Here is an 18,805-nt window from a genome sequence, read left to right as displayed (position 1 = left end):
ACATGTATTGAATGCAGTGTTAGTGGGCGTTGTGTGCCATGTCGTGTTTTCACTTTAAGTTGCATCAAGATTCACAGCCTGCAATGGCAGTCTGCATGAACTAGGTGAAGGGTGGCACAATACATGCTGCAGCCCTTGGGCCAACTTTGCTACCCATCCCTAGGGACCATTTACTAGGGACTTACAGGGCTGCCAAAGATATTGCCAATTGGGAGACCAATTATGCATATTTGGCAAAAGAACGGGGACCTGGTTAGCAGGAACCAAGTGCACTTCTGTCAGAGTTGCATCAAATACCAGGAAAAAGCCCAGTCTTACATACTGGCTATCTGCTGGGCTATGACGTGGGTGTCTATGCAGGTTTCCAAACACTACTGCTTTGACTGCTGGGTTAGATGGGAATAGTATTTTGCCTAACTGGTCATGCTGGACTTTGTAATTTGAACCCATTCCACAGACCCTTCCGCTTTAGGAGGTAAAGCTTTGGTATTTACTCTAAAGGTGCAGAATATGTGGTTAGAAGTATTTATCAGCAATCTAATAACTTAAATTGAGTAATGTTCTTTGAGGGATTCCGCACTACATTCCCTTTCTGTGGAGTAGAATGTTCTTAGCATCCCAAAATTACCGGAGGTCTACACATTGACAATATTTGGTAAATGCTCAGCTTTAGAAAGCACAAAAAATGTTGAATGGCAGTGAACTTATGTTACTGCTTTGACATTTCTGGGGTGGGATGTAGGTGCATTGCACCACTTGGCAGTCCGCAATAGGATTAATGAAAGCTTTCTGGATTCTGCCTAGTAGTTGGGGAATATTCTAAAGATGAGGAATCTGAATTTAGAGTATCCCCTAGATGCAGTGTTACCATACGTGACTAACTTGTTCTTATTTGCCATGGTTTTAAGCTACTAAAGACAGGACTGCAGATTTCAGTTTGCACCGGTTGGGCTGTAATGTAAATGTTTGAGATGTAGTCCGCATTTGTGTGCTAAAGTCCAAGACTCCTTGCTCCAGCAGAGGAACAGTTTGTGGTAAAATATTTTGTGATTCTGTTCAGCAGGGGTCTTGGGCTGTAGAGTATGCTTTAAAGGTGGTTTATTGGTGGCAGAAGGAGCATGAAATGTTACACGTTGTTTTGGTATAGATTTTCTTTCTCCACTTGTTATGGCATTTGTGTCTTTCCAAAAAAAAAAATGTGTGTGTATATATAGAGATTAGAGAGGGGGAGAGAGGGGGAGAGAGGGGGAGAATCTTTGTCTTCTTTTTTCACTAAACATGTAGTGATACTATTTGTATACATGATTGTCACAGTGCATAATCAGTTTCTCTTCTCCCCCACCCCTCTTCCTTCAAAAAACTCGCTCTGCCAGCTTTAATAAAGGAGTTGCGTGCAGAAAATAAGACCCTTCATGGCTATCTCTCTGATTCACAGGAACAGATTCAAGTGAGTGATTTAGGATTTGTTTTTATCCTGTATGAGCTCAAGTAATGCTTTTCAAGCAATGGACTAACAAACGCTCAGTTTAATTCCTCCATTAGTAATAGTTTACTTTATCAGACTTATCATTGCTGTAGAGTTTGCAACTAAAAAAGTGCTTCTTATTCTCTAGGAGATACGCTTACAAATGAACACCAAAACTGTCGAGTTTGAAAATGCGATGAAGATGGCAAAATTGAACATGGAGAAACAAATTCAGGTATGTTACTCAAATTTGTTAAATTCATTAGTACAGTCTATTCTAGAATTCCGATGTAGGTCTTTTATAGTCCCTATCTTTGAACAGGTGGATATGAATCGTTCTAAATGCTACCAGCCCGTTTCTTACACACACCATCATGAAATGCATTGGCAGAGTTCTCTTGTCAAGATTTCAAGAAAGGGGAGGAGAAAAAGGCATTTTAATGGAAACAGTACAGCTTTCACTTATCCTAGGTATTGCTGAATAGTGGTTTAGCCTGGATATACATGCTTCATGGTCTGGTATAGCTAAAAAAGTCTCACTGCATCTAGTCTTCATGAACACTAGCCCAGCCTTTTGTCATTCTGGCTAACCTGCTGTTAAGTGTAGCTGAAATGGGCACAGCTCTGATTTGATTACTTAAACCAGTGGGTCCCAAACTGTTTTGAATCGCGACCCACTTTTTAAACTGACTTATTAACTTTCACACTATTTTTAAATGACCATGAAAAGGAGCTAAAAAATGTTTGTGTGTGCAATTAAAGCTTTGTTTGATAGCGCTTTGTCATTTAGACAACACATTTCATTGAAATGGCCACTAACTTTGCACAGCCATACAGTTTTACTGTGAACTATAGAACACACAAATGATATTGGTGGAGATTGGATTTCTGTTAATATTTATAGTTTGCATCAACATGTAAAGTCTTGATTTTTTTCCCTATTCAAATTTGTTTCCAACACACTTCAAAATTACAAACATTTGCTTAATCTTTGCTCGCCTGAGTGCGAATAGTTCAGGTATTTATATTTTGTTGAAAAAAAACAAATCATACAGCCATTCCTTTCATGATCCCTTTACTCCAGCAAGATTGTCTCATAATCCACTTGAAAAACTCTTCCTTCAGTCAGAAATAAACTCCAGTGTCATGTTAAGAGTAAGCAGCAGTTTGTCAGAAGATGCCTGAGGTTTGACCTCTCGAAACCGTAAAACGCAGAATTTATAGGCTTTTTTATCGCATTCTTTCCAGATCTACAGTTTGGAAAACACTGACTTATACATCTGTATGAGGATTTGTCTCTTACACATCTGGAAGAAGTGTCAGGACTGTGTACCCGGCCCCTTACTCTTTACCATATACATTCATTGTCCTGAGGGAAATTTAGGAGGAGAGTTGTGAGGCTTCACTGAGAATAGGCAGGAAGAATGTTATTTTGTTATGTTGACCTGTCATATTTCTAGACCTGCTAAAGTGAAAACGTTTTCCAAATCAGTCTGTTTGCTGTGGTGTCAACACCAGTGGTTTAGAGGACTTAACATTTATTTAAATTGTTTGGGGTTTATAGCTCTCAACTTAGTCCTTTTCACGCAAAGTATTGCCTGATGCCTTACAATAAACCTGTATATTTAAACAAGTATCCTGTGGAATCTACTACTAGTAGTAGCAGACTGGTAAATCTAGCTTTGCATGCCAAGGCAAAAGCAGACAAACTATAGGGTGACTTTCTCTAAATTTGCACACCTTCCTGGGGCATTACGGTGGGGGATACCAAAGCAGAGACTTGTGATAAGAAGTTCGGAGGCACATATTTTATTTTTCCCCAAATGTTTATTAGTTTTCAAACTATTTACAGGAAAACCACAACAATTAAGGCAACAGTGCTGCAGTAGTGCGCATCCAACTTAAAGTCAACTAAAGAGTGCTGTCCCTAGATAATAGTCTCTGAATAAACCACCCATTCGCCCCAAACCTTTTGATGTTTTATGGGCAACCCATGGATTTATACTCCAATCAGCTGTGGTAGCATAGTCCATCCCGCTGGTCCAGTTGAGGAACGGTGGAGCCAGTCAACAGCGCCAGTACCGGGCAGGGTAATGTACCTTTTAATAGTATTGAAGCCTGTGCCAACCAACTGTCTGACATGATGGCACAAATTCTCCCACCCCGTTCATCCATCAGAACCAAGACTGTCTTGCCAAAAATCAGGGAAAAGGGTGTTGCAAATTTGTTACTTGCTGTGCCCAGTGAGTTTACTTGTTTAATATTTCCATCCCAGCTGACATATAGGTTTGAGTGGCTTGTTTGTGAGTGGCATTGGTGAACTCACAATTGATGGAAAGAGCTGGAGTGTGTGTTTAGCAAAGGCATGTTGGCAAGGAAGTAATTTTGCATTCTTAGTCTCTGCCCCCAAAAAGTCCCTTAGTGGAACTACAAAAAGATGTGTGACCTTATTTTTGCAGTTTACCAGTGTGGCATTTATGGGATTAAACTCAATTGCAATGACTAGTTGTAAAGAAATGGCTCCCTGTTGCAGTTACCCCCCACTTTTTGCCTGATACTGATGCTGACTTGACTGAGAAGTGTGCTGGGACCCTGCTAACCAGGCCCCAGCACCAGTGTTCCTTCACCTAAAATGTACCATTGTATCCACAAATGGCACACCCTGGCATTCAGATAAGTCCCTTGTAACTGGTACTTCTAGTACCAAGGGCCCTGATGCCAAGGAAGGTCTCTAAGGGCTGCAGCATGTCTTATGCCACCCTAGAGACCCCTCACTCAGCACAGACACACTGCTTACAAGCCTGTGTGTGCTAGTGAGAACAAAATGAGTAAGTCGACATGGCACTCCCCTCAGGGTGCCATGCCAGCCTCTCACTGCCTATGCAGTATAGGTAAGACACCCCTCTAGCAGGCCTTACAGCCCTAAGGCAGGGTGCACTATACCATAGGCGAGGGTACCAGTGCATGAGCACTGTGCCCCTACAGTGTCTAAACAAAACCTTAGACATTGTAAGTGCAGGGTAGCCATAAGAGTATATGGTCTGGGAGTCTGTTTTACACGAACTCCACAGCACCATAATGGCTACACTGAAAACTGGGAAGTTTGGTATCAAACTTCTCAGCACAATAAATGCACACTGATGCCAGTGTACATTTTAGTGTAAAATACACCACAGAGGGCACCTTAGAGGTGCCCCCTGAAACTTAACCAACTAGCTGTGTAGGCTGACTGGTTCCAGCAGCCTGCCACACTAGAGACATGTTGCTGGCCCCATGGGGAGAGTGCCTTTGTCACTCTGAGGCCAGTAACAAAGCCTGCACTGGGTGGAGATGCTAACACCTCCCCCAGGCAGGAGCTGTGACACCTGGCGGTGAGCCTCAAAGGCTCACCCCTTTGTCACAGCCCAGCAGGGCACTCCAGCTTAGTGGAGTTGCCCGCCCCCTCCGGCCACGGCCCCCACTTTTGGCGGCAAGGCTGGAGGGAACAAAGAAAGCAACAAGGAGGAGTCACTGGCCAGTCAGGACAGCCCCTAAGGTGTCCTGAGCTGAAGTGACTCTAACTTTTAGAAATCCTCCATCTTGCAGATGGAGGATTCCCCCAATAGGGTTAGGATTGTGACCCCCTCCCCTTGGGAGGAGGCACAAAGAGGGTGTACCCACCCGCAGGGCTAGTAGCCATTGGCTACTAACCCCCCAGACCTAAACATGCCCTTAAATTTAGTATTTAAGGGCTACCCTGAACCCTAGAAAATTAGATTCCTGCAACTACAAGAAGGACTGCCTAGCTGAAAAACCCCTGCAGAGGAAGACCAGAAGACGACAACTGCCTTGGCTCCAGAAACTCACCGGCCTGTCTCCTGCCTTCCAAAGATCCTGCTCCAGCGACGCCTTCCAAAGGGACCAGCGACCTCGACATCCTCTGAGGACTGCCCCTGCTTCGAAAAGACAAGAAACTCCAGAGGACAGCGGACCTGCTCCAAGAAAAGCTGCAACTTTGTTTCCAGCAGCTTTAAAGAACCCTGCAAGCTCCCCGCAAGAAGCGTGAGACTTGCAACACTGCACCCGGCGACCCCGACTCGGCTGGTGGCGATCCAACACCTCAGGAGGGACCCCAGGACTACTCTAAGACTGTGAGTACAAAAACCTGTCCCCCCTGAGCCCCCACAGCGCCGCCTGCAGAGGGAATCCCGAGGCTTCCCCTGACCGCGACTCTTTGAATCCTAAGTCCCGACGCCTGGGAGAGACCCTGCACCCGCAGCCCCCAGGACCTGAAGGACCGGACTTTCACTGGAGAAGTGACCCCCAGGAGTCCCTCTCCCTTGCCCAAGTGGAGGTTTCCCCGAGGAACCCCCCCCTTGCCTGCCTGCAGCGCTGAAGAGATCCCGAGATCTCCCATAGACTAACACTACAAACCCGACGCTTGTTTCTACACTGCACCCGGCCGCCCCCGCGCTGCTGAGGGTGAAATTCCTGTGTGGGCTTGTGTCCCCCCCGGTGCCCTACAAAACCCCCCTGGTCTGCCCTCCGAAGACGCGGGTACTTACCTGCAAGCAGACCGGAACCGGGGCACCCCCTTCTCTCCATTCTAGCCTATGTGTTTTGGGCACCACTTTGAACTCTGCACCTGACCGGCCCTGAGCTGCTGGTGTGGTGACTTTGGGGTTGCTCTGAACCCCCAACGGTGGGCTACCTTGGACCAAGAACTAAGCCCTGTAAGTGTCTTACTTACCTGGTTAACCTAACAAATACTTACCTCCCCTAGGAACTGTGAAAATTGCACTAAGTGTCCACTTTTAAAACAGCTATTTGTGAATAACTTGAAAAGTATACATGCAATTTTGATGATTTGAAGTTCCTAAAGTACTTACCTGCAATACCTTTCGAATGAGACATTACATGTAGAATTTGAACCTGTGGTTCTTAAAATAAACTAAGAAAAGATATTTTTCTATATAAAAACCTATTGGCTGGATTTGTCTCTGAGTGTGTGTACCTCATTTATTGTCTATGTGTATGTACAACAAATGCTTAACACTACTCCTTGGATAAGCCTACTGCTCGACCACACTACCACAAAATAGAGCATTAGTATTATCTCTTTTTGCCACTATCTTACCTCTAAGGGGAACCATTGGACTCTGTGCATGCTATTCCTTACTTTGAAATAGCACATACAGAGCCAACTTCCTACACTAGTTCTGATTATTTCCCACCTCAGTATAGCTGCTGCAATGCACTATTATATTGCTGCTGTCACATGAGGTCCCACACAGGTTTTGAGTTTGTATCACCTGTGTAGAAACTCAGTGGTTGGTATTGTTTGGGAAATTACAGATATTTCAACCCTGCTATCCTGTGATGCTTAGTCTATATTCCATGACAAATGGGTTCAGCTGTTGCAAAGGTCCCTCTTGACAAGACGTTGTGCCTTTATAATACTGTTCAGCACTGAAACATTGCTTCCTAAATGAAGATAAACCCAATCTCAACAAATGCAGGTTGAGTATGCAGATCAGATTTAACACGAGCATCTCTAGCTGTTGACCTGACAGATTCATGTGGAAGATCACTCCTTGCCGCTCTCCAGCCACTTAATAAATGTCTCTCAGCAATGTATGTGGACCCAATTCTTCATCCCTACTTGAAAATAGAATACAATGCAAAAAGTGCAGGAGATGTTAAGAAGAAAGACCTAATTTACTGAATTTCATCTGTTCGTCCCCCAGAGCATTGCTACTGTTACTGTTCACCCAGCTAGGGTGAAGGTGTTCCCGCCAATTCTTTATCATACTTCCTTCTGGTTGCGGAAGGCTACTGCTTTACAGACTAATTTGACCAGGCACAGCTGGCAGTTGATCTCATACCTTGCAGTAGTCCGAAAACCAAGAGTTCATTTCTTTGGACATGTGAATGTGCTGTTCTGCAGTATAGGATATTTAATAGATTCTCATGTATGAATCATCCCGTCATCTTGCTTGGAAGCCTGCTGTCATACTTATGATTCCCAGGTATAGGAATCCTCATACTTTTGCTTGCTAATAACTTTGGAAAGTTTCATTGCGATTCGTCAAATGTGGGCAAACATTTCATTGTCTTCATTGATTGATCAAGGGGTTGCCATTATAAAAGGGCAGGAGAGGAAGGTCCCAAAACACATTATTCCACCATGCATTTTTTTTTATAGACGTTTGTATTGAACGTACATAAAAATGCTAAACTGATTACAATGAAATTTAGCAGGATTATAGATGATGGCATGCAGATGACTCGGGTACTACAGGTAGGTAGAGTGAGTATTTTCTTTGTTATAAAGAATTTTAACTTGGTGATATCTGTTGTGAGCTGTACACAACGATGGCAAACCATTATTTTTGGCTAATGACCGCCTTTACAAAAGTTAAAGGCAGCCATGTTTTAAGTGCCCTGACTGTGTTCTGGCCTCACATATACCTATTTATTAGGTTTTATCTTTCCCTACCCATTACCACTTTTTCAAAGCGATTATTGGCAGGGACATTTATACTTTTCTATGTATTAAAAAACAAATGCTAGGAAGCAGTGCATACCATAAAAGTAAAAAAAAAAAAAAATACTGTACTACAGTATATTTGGTACAATATATTGTACTACAGTGTTACATTTTTACAAAAGTCCAGAGTACTAATACCTACAAATCGCAGCACTACTTAAAAAATATATTTATTAATAATTCCGTTCTTTGTAAAAATTTTGTGGGGGAAAAAAGTAGAAATATAAATAAATTTGTCTACCTATTACCACTTTAATAAAGTGGTACTATGGAGTGAACAGTAAAACCTACTACTTAACTTTTTAAGTCCCTAACTCTGTAGCCACAGTACATTAACTATAACTCGCATCCATGCTAACGTCTCCATGCACTACTTATACCCTTTGATATTATCATTTATATAATCTAAAGTGATAGCATGTACAAGAACACTTATGATGTTGCAAATCACATCATTCTTGGAAACGGAGGGCATGGTAGTGTTAATGTATTGTGGCTACCAAGCTGAATACACTGTGTGTATGGAGGTGAGCACACTATAGGTATTACATAATTAAGTATAATTATTTATAAATTTTGTGTAATATAAGTTTTATTTCCATAAAAAGTAATAGAAATGTAAAGGTGGTGTTTAAGTTATAAAACTGGTGAATATGTATAACTATACCATTTTTAGTGTTTGTGTAGTTAAATTTTGGTTGGTATAGAAAGATAAATCAAGTTTTCCTAACTTTTAACAAAGGTCTAACCTTTGTGTTTGTTCTTTTCTTTCAGTGAGTAATTCACATATATAATCCGTCCCATAGAAGGGTCGTACACTCATGAATGATGTAAATAAACACTAACTTATTGGCCATCAAGTAGTGTAGACAAGTTTAAAAAACTAAATAAAAAAAAAAAGTTTGCAGCATCTGCTGTGCTAGTGGAGCAGCAGTTTGACTGAGAATGGAAAACCTATATATAGTCACTTAAAAATAAACAAAGGTTACAGGGACCTCATAGTTGGGCTAACATTTTAAACGTACCACACCATAGAAATTCACGAGTTATATTTACTTATCTCATGCAACTAACTTGTGCCCCGAGGGAACTTGTATGTTTAAAAGGTTAGCCTACCTACAATGTCCCTGTAACCTTTTTTTTTTTATTTTTTTTTTTATGTAAAGTGATTTTCATTACCATACTCTAATCCAACCATGCCTGTGGCCCTGCACGGCAGCGGTTGGCCACGGGGCCTGGCCTCTGGCCACCCACGCAACTCCATGCTGTGCACAGCCCTTTGGATGTGAGCTGCGGGAGTTGGCCACGGCCTGTCTCACTGGGTGTGAGAATAGGTGTGACATGGTGTATCTGGGTGCAAGAGTGTCTGGCTGAAAGAGTGGGTGCATCAGTGTCATAGTGAGTCTGCGAGTGGGAGCTCTGTGTGTGTTTGTGTTTGAGTGGGTGCATAAGGGTCCGAGTGGGTGTGTGAGTAGGAGAAAGAAATTGAAAGAGGGAGTTATTTTTGCTTTGTTGAATGATGTACTCAGAATAAAATTTCTGGACAAATTGAAACGAAAAATGTATTTTTCAATTAAAGAGTGAGATCACATTTTACTATTAACTTTAAACTTTTGAAGTAGAAAATAAAGTAGGGGAAATAACCTCAGACACACCTGGACTAGAATCCTCAACTTTCAGTGTGAGGGACTGTGAGAAATTCATTGGAAAAAGAAAAACAAAAAAAAATAAAACACAAAGATTTCAGAGAAGTTATGAGGCTCATATTTTTCATGGGGCTCAAGTTAGTTAACATAAGGCACAAGTTCTAGTTAGTTTAGAAAATTTTAGCTGGTGACTTTCTATGGTTTTGTACGTGAGCCTAACTAAGATGTCCCTGTAATCTTTTTGTTTTTTAAGTGAATATATGTATATATACGGGAAACTTATTGTCCCTGTTTAAAACCACAAACTTTAAATGTTCGTTATAACTTTATTTACAATTTGTCCACTACCTTCAAATTATTATATGTAACGGACCTTGTTACACACATTTTTAGCTTAGTCGCCACTCTACCATGTTCCTATCGTGACAAATATCATTTGAGAAGTTACAAGTGTTATGAATGCTGTGTTTTCACATTCCATAAATGATGTTGTATGCAAGGGTATAAACTGCACACGAAAGACACAAGTTATAGTTAATGTAGTGTGGTGAGGGAAAAAGGTTGTGCTCAGAAGTGTAAGAGTTTTACAGTAATTTGAAGGTGATGCCTAAATTTATAAATTGAGGTAATAATTAGAACTTGACAAATTGTAATGTTTGTGTACTTTAATTTGGGTTTGTACAGAAAGAATATTAAACGTATTTCTAACTACATATTATCCTCCACTTTTGTTTTTCCTTTGTATGATGGTGGTGTCAAATCTGTGTGTAGTGTTAATTTAAGTGTCATAAAGAGAAGTGTAGTACAGTGGAGGAGCGTGTCGTAGAGTCTAGTAAAGTGGAGTGACGTACATTGGTGTTGTATTGTGGGCTGGAGTATTGTGGAGAGGTGTTCAGTGTAGTGGCGCGTTGAAGAGAAGAGCTGAATGTTGTGAAGTGTCGTCTACCTAGAGTTTCATTAAAGTTTGGAGTGTCATTGAGTGGAGTGACGGTGTAGGAGAGTGTAGTGGCATAGAGTGGGGTTTAGTATTCTGTAATGTCCTGCAGTAGAGTGACAGTTTTGTATATTGGATTATCATTTGTGAGAGTAATGCATGGTAGAATGCTGGGTTATGGTTAGTATTGGATGGTTAGTGAGCTGAAGAGCATGTTTTTGTATTTAAACTTTTGTAAAGGGGGATAAAGAGGGTTTAATGGCATGTGTGGCTGTAGATAAACTTGCTCTGCATACTCCTGCCATCTAGTTTGGGCCCAGAGTGTTGCAAGTTCTTTTTCTTCTAAGAAGCATTTTCGAGTCACAGGATCAACTAACTCCTCGGTAATACTGTGCATGCGCATTTACTCCTTTTTTTTTTTTTTTTTTTTTTTTTTAAAGATTTTCTTCTTTGCCGTTGGGTTAGGACGTGTCTTCACTCTCTTTCGACTCGCTCCGGTTCAAAACCTTTCCTTCGGTCTTTTCTTTAGATTGTATTGTTCCTTTATCACGTATTTCCATCTTGGAGTTAATCTCCACATGTTGGTCTGGGCACTGACTGCACACCCTCCGGAGCGATAATAGGAGGTAAGTAATACACTAAATATAAACTGTAGCAATCAAACAGGCATAGAAGAGGTTAGAAAACAGTGCAAATAGCCATAACCAATAGTGACCCCAGGGGGAGCACAAACCATATACGAAAAAAATAGAATGCGAACACAGGATCCCCACCTAGGTAAATGGAATGTGTAGAGGGGAGCTGGGAGTGCTAGAAAACCAGAGGTAAAACAGAATCTTCCCCCCAACACCCCCCCCCCCCCGCGACCAGGAAAGCAGGAGTAAATAACTGGATTTTCCCCAAACCACCCAAGAGGAGGGAAAAAGACACCCAGACAAGACTGCAAGAAAACCAGCTGTGGATTCCTGAGGAAAGGCCTGTGGAGAGAGGGGACCAAGTCCAAGAGTCCCCTTGGAGTCCAGTAGGAGCTACTTTCCACCCAGCTGTAGTTGCAGGAGTTGGTAGACGGTGACGAACAGGTCAGCACTGCAGCCCTGGAGCCGGGGAAGAGTTCCTGATGGATACAGTTGATGTCCCATGCTGGAGTGAAGATTGCAGATGGGTGTCTGTGCAGGAATTCCAACAACAAGCCTTGGCAGAGTCAAACTTGCAGTTAGTGGAAACCTGGTGCTGCTGAGGGCCACCAATGCCCAAGAGAACTCAACCCAGGAGGGGGGAGTCACAGGGGATCCTCTGTCACAGAGTCTGCTGGAGCATAGCCAGCACCCGCAGGAGTCCCACAGGATGGGGACACGAGTCTCGGAAGGAGCCCGCTCAGCACTACAAAAGAGGTTCCCATGTCGCTGGAGGACCATGAAAGAAGCTGTGATTTGCAGGAAAGAGTGCTGGGGGCTGGGGCTGGAGCTGCACGTCGTCTGAAGATCCCTTGAAGATGCAAACAAGCCTGGGCAGCTGCAAGAGACGTGGTGCACAGGGGTACAATCCTGTGTGGGAAGGCAAGGGCTTACCTCCACCAAAGTTGCAGAAGAGTAGTCTTCATTGATTGCAACGTTGTCGGTTCCTGGAGGGTCCAGTCGCAGTTCCAGTGGCCAGAAGTCAAAGTGGAGGTTCTAGAGGAATCCTGCTTGACTCTGGCAAGCCGAATCTAAGGACCTACCCAAGAGCGAGACCATAAATAGCCCTGAAATGGGGATTGATCACCTACCCAGATAAGCACTTGTCAGGAGGGGGCTCTAATGTCAGATGCTCCCAGAGTTCCCTGCCAACCTTGGAAACAAGATGACAGAACCCAGAGGCCCTCTGGAGGACCTCTAGGCACCATCCCCAGGGTGGTGGTCACTCCCATTTCCATTGTCCAGTTTTGTGCCAGAGCAGGGACTTGGGGAGGGGGTGTTTCCTGAACCGGCGCAGACTGGTTTATGCACAGAGGGCACCAAGTGCCCCCTGTGGCTTGGGGAGGCTACCCCTCCCAAGCCAGTCCCACCTATTTCCAAAGGGAGAGGGAGTTACCGCACTCTCCCAAAGTAAAGCCTTTGTTCTGCCTTCCTGGGCTTGATCTGATCAAGCAGTAGGAGGGCAGAAACCTGTCTGAGGGGTGGCAGCAGCTGGGCTGCCAGGAAAACCCTGTAAGACTGGTGGTAGCAATGCTGGGGGGGGGGGGGGGCTCCTCTAAGGAGCTGCCCCCAGAGTGCATGGAATTATACTTTCAATATTTGCAACAGTATTGGGGTATGATTCCGCCATGTTTGATACCAAACATGACCAGGTTCTGAGTTACTATTATGTAGCTGGACATAGGTAGTTACCTATGCCCAGTACACGTGTAAAATGGTGTCCCCACACTCACAAAGTCCAGGAAAATGAATCTGGAGTTTGTGAGGGCACTTCAGCTAGTGCAGGGGTGCCCTCACACACAGATATTGCACCCTGCCCTCTGGGCTGCGAGGGCCTACCATAGGGGTGACTTACAGTGACTTGGTGCAGTGACCTATAGTGAAAACAGGTGCTTCCACTTGTTTTACGCAGGCTGCAATAGCAGGCCTGCAGAACCCTTTGCATGGGCTCCCTATGGGTGGCAGAATAACTGTTTCAGCCCATAGCGATCCCCTGGAACCCCAATGCCAATTGTGGGAAGAAAAAGGTACAATTTACAGCAAAGTGCATTATTGCTTCCCCCCACTGTACTTTTTGCAGAGGAAACTGTCCTTTCAAGAGGTTTTGGACACTTCAACACCAAAAAAGGTTACCAAGGACAAGCCTTCCTGCACACCTTACAAGCCTTCTCCACCTCTTCCTCCTAGTCCCCTGATCCACCTCTTCCACCTCCCTCCCCTCCTCAATCACCTGCCGTTACACCTCAGGGAACCTCTTTATATACTGGGGAAGATTTGGGTGGACACAGCAGGACCCAGATCCATGGGATACGTATGACCCTGATCCCATATTGAGCAACAACCCAGATTTGCACACCCCTACCCACCAGAGGATAGTACATCCTACTAGCAAGTGGTGGCAAGGGAAACCACCTTCCACAATGTAGAGCTTCACAGGGACCCTTATCGAACAGGACTTCCTGTTCAATACCTTTACATCTACCCTTACGGATATCCAGTTTCTCCCTATGCTTCCTGTCATGTTGCGTCAGGCTAACAAAATTTTCAAAGAGCCTTTTTGCTCTAGAATTACCATCTCTAGAGTAGGTATAAAAAAAAAATATAGAAGCCTGCATCCTCATATCTGGTGTACATTAGGTCACAGGTCACTCTAGACTGTAAAGCAGCCACCACTGCACATAAATGTGCAAATAGCCAGGCCACAGAGACACTCCTGACAAGGAGAGTAAAAAGTTGGATGCTGCCAGCAAAAGGGTGGCTGTACAGTCAGCCAAACATTGGCACATCGCCAATTTACCGGTCTTACTAGCCAGTTATGACTGGACTCACTAGGATGAAATGGAGGACCTCTGTCTGGTTCTCCCAGAAGAACACTGCAAGAGAGAACAGTGAATTGTTTCTGAGGGGCAAACTCTTACAAACCACACCACACCATACGCTGTGCCCTAGACACCACAGATAGATGCACACGGTATTAATACCATTGTCTTGATTAGGAAGCACACATGGCTTAGATGATATGGTTTTAAACCAGAAGTCCAGCAAGTGGTGCTTGAAATGCCTTTTGATAAGGAGCATCTTTTTGGCCCACAAGTGTATTCGACCCTTTTAAGTTGAAAAGACATGGGCACAGCTAAAGCCATAGCCGGTCTACAGTAAACACACTTCGTCACCCCCACCTTCAGAGGTGGATACAGATCCACGGCCTCAAAGGAGTGTACCCCCCAACCCAGACAGCCTTCAACCTTATTCTAGTGGTTTCTTTAGAAGGGGGGGGAGGGCATAAAGAGGCAATAACCAGGGCAGAGGTAAGAGCACTGCCTCCTGAGGCTGTACCTCCACTGGAAAGCATAACTACCTCTACTCCACACCTGTCAGGGGATGACTTCAAAATTTTCATCCAGAATGGGTCAACATCACCATGGACCGTTGGGTCCTTTCCATTATCTAACATGGTTATTGGCTGGCGCTCATTACCACTCCTCCAAACATTCCCCCTCACTCAGACTATCCCATGACAACCCCCCACCCCTTCTCTAGCAAGATTTTCAATCCATTCTTCTAAAAGGGGCCATCAAACCTGTTCCCTTACAACACCAGGGATCTGGTGTATACTCCGCCATTCTTCCTCAGTCCCAAAAAAGACAGCTCTCTCAGGCCTGTTTTGGACCTCAGACCATTATACCAATACATTCTTTCAGAACTTTTTCATCTGATTACACTTCAAGGTAATTTCACTTCTACAACAAGGCAACTTTGATGGCCCTAGACCTAAAGGACGCCTACTTAAATATTCCTGTCCACCCTGCACACCTAAAATACTCCAGACTCGTGGTTGCAGGCAAACATTACCAGGTCAATGTCCTGCCTTTCAGAGTCACGACTGCTCCTAGTGTCTTCACATAGTGTTTACCTGTAGTTGCCGCTCACCTCAGAACGCAAAACATATATGCGTTCCCTTACCTAGACAACTGGCTCATCAAACCCAGCACACTACCTCCGTGCCAATATCACACTCTGAGGCCCTGCTTTGCATGCTGGGATTCACAATCAACTTTGACAAATCCCATCTCCAACCTTTTAAAGATGCAGCCCTGTATAGGAGCTATTCACAATGCAGAGTTGGCCTAGCATACTCCAATCCAGCTCGGGTTCAGTTTTCAGTCTCTTCTCCCCCAGTTTCAGGAAAATCATACAATAGTGGTCCTGGTCATGTCAACTCTGACAATATGGAAATGGGTTCTCCACCACCACATTCACCTGGTTGCAGAGTTCTCAGGAATAGATTACATTGCAGAACTGCTCAGCAGGCTGCAGCAGGTCCACAAATGGGAACTCCACCCGCAAGTGCTTCAAAAATATTTCCTAAAGTGGGTAACTCCACAGAAGTTTTTGCTGCAGCAGAAAACAAAAAATGTCCAAGCTTCGCCTCCAGGTATCCACTTAGTTTATCAAAGGGCAAAGCTCTGTGGATGAACTGGTCAGAGATATTTACTTATGCTTTTTCACCTCTCCCTCTCATTCCTTGTTCAGAGAATCGGGCAGATATCTCACAATGATCCTTGTAGTTCCCACTTTGGAACGTTAGCTATGGCTCACCACTCTTCTGGACCTCTCTATAGTTCCCCATGAGAAGCTCCCCAGCAGGCCAGACCTTCTCACTCAAAATCAAGGACAGAACAGACTTCCAGAATCCAAGTCAATCAACCATTGTGATATACTGCCTGAAGTCATAGTTTGGTTACCTAGGATTGCCTGTGGAATGTATGGACAATCTCAGAGAAGCTTGTAGACCTATGTGTTATGCTGTGAATTGAAAAACGTTTTGTTTGCTACTGACAATCCAAACGTATTAATCCCATTAAAACTACTGTCCAAGACCTTGTTTGCTTGCTCCACTTAAAGCAAGCAAATTTAGCTTACACTTCCATTTGCTTACATCTCGCAGTTATAGCTGCATATCTACAGAACAGTCAACATTTCCTTGTTCAGAATCCCAGTCATCAAGCTTTCATGGAATGCCTTAAGAGGGTTATTCCTTCCAGAGTACCTCCGGCACCATCCTGGAACTTCAATATTGTGCTTAGCGGACTTATGCACCCTCCTTTTGAGCCACTTCATTAATGCCCTCTTCAGTATCTTTCTTGGAAAGTGAAGTTCTTTGTCCCTTAGTCCCTATCACATCACACGGGTGTGTTAGTGAGCTTCAGAGTGGACCTTCGCAATAATCCAAATTTACTTCCTAAAGTGGTTTCCCGGTGCCATATCAACCAGTCCATTGAGCTAAGAGCCTTCTTTCCGCAGCCTGACTCAGTTGCTGAAAGAGCATTTCACAATCTAGATGTTCAACGGGCACTTGTTTTCCATTGATAGAACTGAAGAATTTAGTAAAACTTAGCAGCTCTTTGTAGCTTTTTCACTACCTCACAAAGGCAGTCCAATATCCAAAAACAGCATAGCCTGAGTGATAACAAAATGTATACGAACTTGTTATGCTAAAGCAAAGACAATTACCTTGTTACAATTATACTAGGAAAAAAGGAGACACTATGGCTTTCCTTGGAAACCTATCTACAGCTAACAATTGTAAGGCAGCTACATGGTCTACACCACATACATTTACAAAGCATTACTGTGTGAATGTCCTAGCACGTCAGCAAGCCAATGTAGGTCAAGCTGTGCTATGAACACTTCCTGTCAACTGCAGCTCACAGGCTTGCCACTGCTTTTAGCAAGGGGCTGCTTCACAGTCTATGCAGAGCATGTGCATCTACAGCCACACATGCCATTGAATGGATTGTCACTTACCCAGTAACCATCTGTTTATGGCATGTATTGCTGTAGATTCACGCGGGCCCTCGCTCCCTCCCTCATGCCTCACGGTTCCAGTTACTTTATATTTGTATATACCTGTACATATGCAGTCACATATGCATGGGCATCTTTCTCTATACTTCCTCTACACTCCTTTTCTGACCTGCCTGCGGCAAAACAATCTAACAAAGGAATCACTGCCCATTCGCAGTATCACTGATAAGTCAACTGATCCCGTGACTTGAAAATGCTTCTTCTAAGAAAAACAACTTGTAACACTCCATGCCAAACACTAGATACCAGAAGTATGCATTGTTTCAATTCCTAGAGACCAGTGTTGCAAGTGGAGAGTTGTGTTGAGTGTTGTAAACTCTTGTCATAGACGAGAGCATTGTAGATTGGAATCTGTAGGAAACTGCCTCTTTTTATAGTGAACCAAAAACGGTATGGTGTGCAGTGATTCAAAGCACACCAGATGAATTAGAGGCACAAATGACACTCCAAATGTTCTTTTGTGGGTGAGCAGTTATGCATGTCAGAGGGTAGTGCTAAGCATGCGTTGCACTCACATAGGCAGTGAGACATACTCCAAGAGATCCGACAGCAATTTATAAAAATTTACTTTTATATACAATTTGATACCAAGATCTGAATCAGGTGAGTACTTTAGAAGTTATACATTTTTTACAGTTCTCTAAAGTCAACAGTGCAATTTGCAGGTGCAGTAATCTTATGGGGGGAATCATGTACTTCATTACAACACTTGACAGCGACTTACAAGACTGTTCTCAAGGACTTAAGGTGAGTATGGGGCATGTTCCAGGGTCACACTAACAAGTCACTTGAGAAGGCACTCTGCATCCTGGTGAAGAAGTGTAATACAGTGTCGGGTGTCCCATTCAGTCCAGTGGGGAATGGTCCAATTACAAAGATTCTGCAGATAGGGATTGGGGGACGGGGTTGATTTTGACCAGTCCGGGTAAACAACCACAGTGCTTCAGTTTTTATATTGCTTGGACGTAGAAACACCTTTTTGGTCCTCTTCAGTCCAGGTGCAGAGGTGCTTCGGGCTGCCGGGTTTCTGTCACCAGTTGTGGTAGAGGGAGGTCTGCAGGAAGAGGCTGCAGGTGTGGACTGGTGGGGTTCAGCCTTACAGAGCCAACAAGTGGGCTTAGGTCTCACGATGCTTGGTTTGTATCGACACCCTTAGTCCGCCTCTTAGTCCAAGGTGGCCAGGTGTAGTGGACCGTTTGGTTTCCGTCACTGGAGGTGGTTGTAGCAGAGGGAGGCCTACAGAAAGAGGCTGAGGTGTTGTCGGGAAGTCCACAGCCGGCCAACTCAAGGTGGGCTTCGTCTCCGGAAGGCCTGGGAACCACGCTGACCTAGTTGGCCCACGTCAACTCAGGCTACAAGTCACATGTGCAGTGGTGCTGTTGGGTTTTGCCAGTTCAGGTTCTGCTTAGTACTTTTAGAGTTGTCTGCAGATTCAGGGAAGCGGCTCCTCTGTACCAAGGGAGATTCTTCCAGCAATTGAAGTGCTGGCATTTCTCCATTTTTCTTGGAGGCTGCACAGTGGCAGGACAAATCTGTCTTCACAAGGGTTGGGGTCAGCTGTCAGGGTTGGCTTTGTTCCTGACTCCCGGAGAGCTGAGTCTCTCACCCCAGTGTTAGTGTAGTGCAATGGTGTCTCCTAATGGAGTCAAGTATTGTAGACTAGAGCAGTGAGCTGTAGAGTGCAATAGC

At 44.1% G+C, this 18,805-nt stretch overlaps 1 protein-coding gene across 3 annotated transcripts in view; it reads left to right on the top strand.

Annotated features, from left to right (window-relative positions):
* HMMR (hyaluronan mediated motility receptor) overlaps nucleotides 1-18,805 on the top strand; it is a 261,939-nt gene that overhangs the window by 91,007 nt on the left and 152,127 nt on the right. For all 3 annotated transcript variants that reach the window (XM_069199359.1, XM_069199357.1, XM_069199358.1), the window contains exons 9-10: nucleotides 1,374-1,447; nucleotides 1,614-1,700. In XM_069199359.1, the coding sequence (XP_069055460.1) occupies nucleotides 1,374-1,447; nucleotides 1,614-1,700 (161 nt within the window). The remainder of the gene's footprint in view (nucleotides 1-1,373; nucleotides 1,448-1,613; nucleotides 1,701-18,805) is intronic.

The sequence above is a fragment of the Pleurodeles waltl genome, chromosome 7 (assembly GCF_031143425.1).
Source record: "Pleurodeles waltl isolate 20211129_DDA chromosome 7, aPleWal1.hap1.20221129, whole genome shotgun sequence".
Lineage (NCBI taxonomy): Eukaryota > Metazoa > Chordata > Amphibia > Caudata > Salamandridae > Pleurodeles > Pleurodeles waltl.
This window is presented reverse-complemented; position numbering and strand designations above follow the sequence as displayed.